Source organism: Megascapheus bottae, chromosome 17, assembly GCF_031878675.1.
Source record: "Megascapheus bottae isolate mThoBot1 chromosome 17, mThoBot2.hap1, whole genome shotgun sequence".
Taxonomy (NCBI): Eukaryota; Metazoa; Chordata; class Mammalia; order Rodentia; family Geomyidae; genus Megascapheus; species Megascapheus bottae.
Genome location: NC_143525.1, coordinates 33,595,386 through 33,602,752, shown reverse-complemented (window position 1 = coordinate 33,602,752; position 7,367 = coordinate 33,595,386). Strand labels below are relative to the sequence as shown.

The following is a 7,367-nucleotide window of genomic DNA, read 5'->3' as shown; positions in this document are numbered from 1 at the left end:
GGGAGCTTGCTAGTCCCATTGCCATTTTACACCCGCCCCTCCCATCCATGGTGCACATCTCTGAAGGTTGCTGTGAAATGGTTATTCTAAGCATTCCTCAGGAGCAGGTGAGGAGCAGGGAGGTAACCAGGAGGGGTATATACTGGGTCAAGAAACGTTATCCTAAGCAGGTACTCCTTGGCCCAGCTTTCTTCCTCAAAGGCATTCCAAGTTATAACACTCACCTGTAGCTGCTCAGATCCCTTCCACATGATATATGGCCTTCATACCACTAAACCCTCAATCCAAAACTCAGCTACGCAGCTGCTCCTTGACTGGTCGTTTGAGCCTTGGACCTCCAAAGCTTGGAGGCTTAAGCATCAAGTGACTTTCACCTTTAGTGTCTGTCTACTCGACTACCTTAGTCCAGGCTCTGTGAAGCTTATAGATTTGCAAGAGACATGACCCTAATTCAGTGTAGAATCAGTGAAAATCAGTGTAAAGTACCCAACCGTGTTTGGCTCACAAAGCACATTTTTATTGAAAAAATTGGCAATTATCACTGCCAGTGAAGTGGGGAAAACCAACTTCCTGTTAACAGCAGATAATTAGAAGACACAAATTATGCAACTCACAGCAACTGTGATAAGGGTGACATGCCTACACTCCAATTCTTGCTGGATGAGAGGTCTTTTAGGGTCCAACTTGTTGGTCATAAGCTAGGGTCAAAAGACAAAACTTTTGGGTAACCAGACACTGGAGGCTAATGTCTGTGATGCCAGCTACTTGGGAGCTAGAAACAGAAAGATGGCCCAAGACCATCCAGACCAAGTTTGAGACTGATCTCAACAGAAAAAGCTGGACTTGGTAATACACATTATCTTAGATACAAAGGAAGCACACATATGGAACTAGTCCAGCCCAAAGACTTTCATCTTAAAAATCAGGGTTAGTGCCAGGGACAGTGGCTCACACCTGTAATTCTAGCTACTCAGGAGGCTGAGATCTGAGTGAGGATCATGGTTCAAAGCCAGCCCAGGAACTAGAGACATCTCCAGTTAACCACTAGAAAACTGGAAATGGTGCTGTGACTCAAAGGGTAAGGCAGTAGCCTTGAGCTGAAGAGCTCAGGGACAGCTTCCAGGCCAAGTGCAAGCCCTGTGATTAGGAAAAAAAAAAAAAAAAATCAGGGTTAGAGGTAAAAATTAGGACTCAGTAATATAGCATCTAGTAAGCTCAAACGCCAGCATGACCAAGAACAAAATAAAGGGGACCTGGGTGCCAGTGGCTCAGGCCTGTATTCACAGGTACCCTGAGGCTGGAATCTGCAACTTTTCTACGATTAACCACCAGAAAACCAGAAGTGGCACTATGGCTCAAGTAGCAAAGCTCTAGCCTTAAGCTGAAGAGCTCAGGGGTAGGCCTGGGCCCCACAACTAACAGAAAAAAAAAAAAAAAAAGCCTTTTAAGTAGGAAGAAACAAGTTTGAAAGTTGGATTGCTTAAAGATCATCAGTTATACCTGTTCAGACATCTTCAGTAGTGTACGTCTGTAATGAGTACAGTAAATAAGCCCCCATTGTCTGAGAGCATTCTAGAGCAGTTCATTTCAAGTGTAGATCTTACAGTGAAAAAGCAGCACAAGGGTACTACCCTACACCTTGATGCACAGCCCCACTCCGTTTTCTAGTGGTTAATTATCCTGGACTTTAGTTAGGATTACAGGCATGAGACACTGCGCCTGGCTAAAGCATGTTTTCTGAGTACCATTTAGGAAATATGTTCATCTTCCAGCCTCCCCGGTGCTGGGACTATAGGTATGTACGACCACGACTGGCCACAAAGCATTCCTGAGCATTGTATTTTGGGGGTTTGGATAAAAAGGCCAATCAATCTTTGCATACCTTCTAAGATGACCTTGTATCCAAGATAAAGCTTCATGCATGTTAGCCAAGCACTAACCACTAATCCACAGCCCAAGCAAAAATTAGTTCTTGCAGTTGAGGGTCAAAAGCCTACTCTAAGGAAATGGACTAACTGGAAGAAACTACCTCCTAGGTCCTATCTGGGTAGCTCTGAACTATGGGTAGTCAGCTCTCAAGTCTCACTGTAGCCAGAAACTTTGGAAGCAGCGTAGACAAAAACAGTTAAGATAAAGACTTGTTTTATTTCAATGATGGATCTGTGTAACCAGAGGCCACTATGTACAGACATGAGAAGGGAGCTTCATTTCTTGGTCTCTTCCTCCTTGGATAGAGTCTTGATGATCTCCTCCTTCTTGGCCTGAAGGCGCTCCTCACGGCGCTTGCGGGCCTCCTTGGTCTTAGACCGGCGAGCCTCAGCCTGGTCACTGAGAAAAAAGGAGAGAAAAAAGATGGTTAGTTTGGAAAGCACTGCTGGAGAAGCAGAAGCATAACCTTAAGACTTCAACTTACGCCAGGAGTTTCTTGCGGGCCTTGTCAGCCTTCAGCTTATGGATGTGTTCCATGAGAATGCGCTTGTTTTTGAACACATTTCCCTTTACCTTCAGGTACAGGCTGTGATACCTACAGGGTACAATAAGCAGAAGTTCTGGTCAGCAATGGCTTCTGTGCTTCTCCACCCCAGGCCACTAAGCTTTACTGTTTACTTTTTTTTTAAAAAAATGTGACACTGAGTAATCAAGCTCAGGTCTTTGTGCATGCTAGGCAAGCATTCTATTACTAGGCCAAACTCTCAGCCCTTTATGATTTAAGTATATCACTTTTATCAAACAGCCTTTTAGTACAGATCCTAAACAGAATTTGCTTTGCAAATAAATTCTATTTTAGGAAAGCAGATGGCACAATGTGAGGACCAGAGAAAAACAGACCAGAATGGGAAAACTTTCTTTAAAAAGGCCCCATTCCCAAGGCCACTGAGACAGAGCTCTGTGCAAAAACGGAACTATCAAGGCAGCAAATGGATATTAGTTGGAGGGTAAGCTCACATATGGCGGTCGATCTTCTTAGATTCACGGTATCTCCTCAGCAGCCTTCTCAGAATCCTCATCCTCCTCATCCAGGTCACCTTTTCCGGCATGCGAGCGTTGGCTGTACCCTTTCGCTTTCCTGTAGGGAAGGGAGGCAGGAATGTTATTAGATGTTCATTAGACCTACACTCAAGCTACAGATTGTAAACCTGAAGGGTCTACATTAAGCCTGTAGTTTCAGTTAAGCATTACTTCCATTTTACAGATGCTCATTCTAAATACTTAATTTCTTTCACTTACTCAAGTCTTATGTGCCGGGAGCAGTGGCTGATGCCTGTAATCCTAGCTATTCTGGAGGCTGAGATCTGAGGATCAAAGTTCAAAGCCAGCCCGGGCACTGAAGTCCATGAGACTCAGCCCACGCCCAGGGGTAGGACAGGAACAGCATCCAGGCCGAGTTCAAGCCCCATGACCCACAAAATAAGTAAATAAGTTTTATGCCACTAGAAAAGCATTCTACCACTTCAGTGGTACCACTACCTCTAGTTTAATTTCTTTGAGGTTTAGGAAACACAGGCAATTAAAAAAATAATTTTTTTTCCCTTCAGAGCTGGGCGTCCGTGGCTCATACTTATTTCAGTTCAAAACCAGCTCAGATAGCAAATTCCATGAGACTCTTATCCCCAGCTAACCACCAAAAGGCCAGAAGTGGAGCTGTGACTTAAGTGGTAACCAAGAAGTTCAAGCCCCAGGATCAGCACCAAAAACAAAGATAAAACTTCAGACAACCCCCGCCCCAGTGCTGGAGCTCGAATTCAGGACCTGAGCCCTGTCCTTAGGTTTTCTAAAAGGCTCTACCACTTGAGCCACAGCACCACTCCCAGCCTTTTCTATGTATGTGGCACCAAGCAATCAAACCCAGATCTTTGTGAACACTAGGCAAGCACTCCCGGCCCAGTCTTCGGGCCTTTTCAAGGCCAGTGGTCTGCTACTTGAGCCCTAGCACCACTTCTGGCCTTTTCTATGTATGTGGTACCGAGGAATCAAAACAGGGTCTTGGTGCATTCTAGGCAAGCACCTTATCACTAGGCCAAACTTCTGGCTCCAGGAGACATGTTTTACTACATAGCTTAGACTGGCCTAGAACTAGATAGCCTAAATCCCTTCCTAGTGCTGAGATCAATTATAGGTTGCATGTCACCACACTGGACTCACACCAACCAGGGTAGCCCACTGAGGGGGAAGTGCTGGTCATTCTTCCTAAATCATCCTGACACTACAAAACCATCTTCTAAAACCACTATTCAAGTACCCAGTAGAAACCCAGAATAACAGAGGGGTTCTACCAGTTACAACAGGAGTGTTCATATGCATACAAAGACAACTAATCAAATACCATGGCCAGGTGATGAGTAAATGACACAAGACAAAAAGGAAAGATCCAGAATGTACTTTAGTATGAATTTTATTTTACTTTTGCCGGGAATCCAACCCAGGACTCTAGCACCTATGCTCCCAGCCTTGTACACTTTAAATCATGGAGAAAAAGAAAAAGTCATGCTTACCTATGCCCATATGTCTACCCTTCCGACGAGCCAAGGTGTTTTTCCGGCATCGAGCCCGAGAATGGACGGTCACAGGCTTCCGGATGATCAGCCCATCTTTGATGAGCTTCCGGATCTGCTGACCTGAGAAAGCACAGTAACATTATTATCACTGGGTGGAGACCCTATAGTGTGAACAACATTGGAATTATTCTTCGTTAAAACTTTACTGGAAGCTGGCAGCTGCCTATAATCCTCGCTACTCAGGAGGCTGAGATCTGAAGGTCACAGTTTAAAAGCAGTTTGGGCAGGAAAGTTCATCAGATTCTGTCATTACCAACAAACTACTCAAAAAAAAAAAGCAAGTGGAGATGTGGCTCAAATGGTGGAATACTAGCTTTGAGGGGAAAAAATGGCTCAGAGACAGTGCCCAGTTAAAACCCCAGGATTGAAGGCTATGCATTTGAACTCAAGGACTCATGCTAAAGGTAGGCAGGTACCCTACCACTTGAGCCCCACCTCCAACTTGATTCCTTGTGGTTCAATGGTAGAGTGCTTGCCTAGCATGTACAAAGCTCTGGGTTCAATTTCTCAGTACCTCATAAAACACAAAAGGCCAGAAATGGCTCAAGTGGTAGAGTGCTAGCCTCGAACAATAACAACAAAAAAACTTAGGGACAATGCCCAGGCACTGAGTTCAAGTCACAGGACTGGCAAGTGATAAAAAGCACTCCATCCATATCTGTTTTCTAGGATAAAAATTATTCCTGATATAATATAAAAGTAATGTAGAAGCCTTAGAGTAAATTTGTAGGACTCGTTGCTTAACTGCTATGAATAATTACATGCCAATAGGCCTGCTTATTGAGTGACTGCATTAACTTCCCCTCTCTCCTTCAGGAACCCTCTGATCTGTATTTTGAATAAGGTGTTTCCATAGGTCAGTTGGGCTGTGGTTTGTACATTTGATGTAAAACAAGGCCAGGTGGGTAAAAGCCAGAGAACACAAATACTCACGAGAGTTGGCATTGGCGATTTCATTGGTTTCATTGGGATCCAACCAGACCTTCTTTTTGCCACAACGGAGGACACTAGAGGCAAGCCTCTTCTGCAGCCTGAGCATACTGGGACACACACACACACAAAATTCCCTATTAAACCCTGAAGCCACCTGGAACTCAAGAACCTTACCCTCAAGTATTTCAATACAGTAAAGCACTTTACAAGTGAGTCAGTGAAACATATCCTCCCCCTTCCTCCCCCCCCCCACAAATGTCTGTGTACTATTATGGACAAATAAATCTTAAAAAAACAAAAGTTCCCAAATTCAAATCATGGTTATAGCTCTGAACTTTGTTAGCGTGCTACACTGGAAGATTCCAGTTCAAACTAAATCTTGAATCTGTTTCTTTTTTCTTTTAACACTGTTAAAAACAATAAGCGGGTATTTATCCACTCTGGTATCCGGCTGGGACTGTTGAGTGCGAACGACTTAGGGAGGCAGACAGATCCATCTGCTTCCCAGTCTGGTGTGAGGATCGTCGACCACAGCTGCTTATCCCCAAGACAGGGTGGAAGGCGTTCAGGAACTACGCACCCCGGGCCCGAGGCCTGCGCCAGGCCGGTCCCACGTCACATGGCAGGAGAGCTGCGTGGCTCCCGAGGGCGCCCAGCGAGCCTAGGGGGCCGGACACTGCCCAATCCCCTCCGCCGCCTCCGCTCTGCCGCATGGGCGCCGCGGAGGCCCCGAGCCGGGGCAGCGGCTCCGCGTCCCGCGACGCTCCCCACCCTCAGCCCCTCCAGGCCGGGGCCCAAGTGTGCTCCTTCTACCCCAAGTTCCCGGACCCGCCGGTTCCGAGTTCCCCGCGTTCCCTCTTCCCTATTCAGGATCACGAAGCCGGGACCCCCAAGCCCCGTCCGTCTCCGGTGGGTTCGGATCGGAGCCCCCGCGAACCCTCACCTCATGGCTGCGGCCGCAGCAGCGAAAGGAAAGAGCTCGCTCTGCTCTGGCTTCTCCCATTATCTGCGAAGGGGAGAGCCCAAATCCATCCCCATTTGTGTTCTCATTCCCGACCGATACTTCCATTCTCGGAAACGCCCAGACACACTAAAAACCTCCCTAACTACCTGGGAGAATAGGAGCCTAGGACCCGAAATCGGTTTTAAACCTGAAAACATCGGAAATATACCCCTTCCGGAAGGCAAAGTGGTACAGCCCGACTTCCCAGGACACATGCGCAGTAAGGACATTGGATCACGTGGCTACGGGACGGCCGGAAGTCACGCGAGGTGGCGCTGGCCGGGGGAGGAGTTCGGTTCCTGTGGCCTAGCCAACTAGTTTAGTTCCATCCCTCCCCAGAAGGATGGTTGTGTCAGACTAAAGGTGGTGAAAGAAGCGAGAGGGAGTAATGACAGATGTCTCACGGAGGTAACCTTCCCGTGAGAGCCTGGGGGGCACAAACGATCACCAAAACGCGCTGTTTCTGTGCCGCTTGTAAGATCCGTAGGCGTTGGGTGCCTTAATTACCTTCTCTGTAAAGTAACTTAATTGTCATATTTCTATTACGTGGATTAAGCTTTGCAAAGGAAAACATGGGCGCTCAAGTCTAGCACTCTACTCCTAGAGTCACAGCTCTACTTCCAGCTTTTTCTGTGATTAATTGGAGATAAAAGTCTCACATACTTCTTGTTCTGGCTGGCTTCGAGCCACCTTCAGATCTCAGTGAAGCTAGAATTACAGTCATTAGTGCCCTGCTGATAGCAAATTTCCAAAGAACAGGAGCCAGCCAGTCTTGTCTTTGACTCAGTGGGTAATGGAGCATGCCCAGAGCCTAGCAAGTAGTACACACCCAAGAAACACTGCACTGGCTGGATAAATGCTAAAACTAAAGGGGG

General features: G+C 46.6%; 1 protein-coding gene across 1 annotated transcript; it reads right to left on the bottom strand.

Annotated features, from left to right (window-relative positions):
• Positions 1-2,125: 2,125 nt before the first annotated feature.
• Positions 2,126-6,531, bottom strand: Rpl19 (ribosomal protein L19). The gene is made up of 6 exons (XM_090350749.1): positions 6,433-6,531; positions 5,490-5,596; positions 4,494-4,616; positions 2,947-3,067; positions 2,414-2,524; positions 2,126-2,328 (listed from the first exon to the last, which is right to left on the bottom strand). The coding sequence occupies exons 1-6, from the start codon at positions 6,435-6,437 to the stop codon at positions 2,205-2,207; spliced, it is 591 nt and encodes a 196-aa protein (XP_090206875.1). The 5' UTR covers positions 6,438-6,531; the 3' UTR covers positions 2,126-2,204.
• Positions 6,532-7,367: the final 836 nt, after the last annotated feature.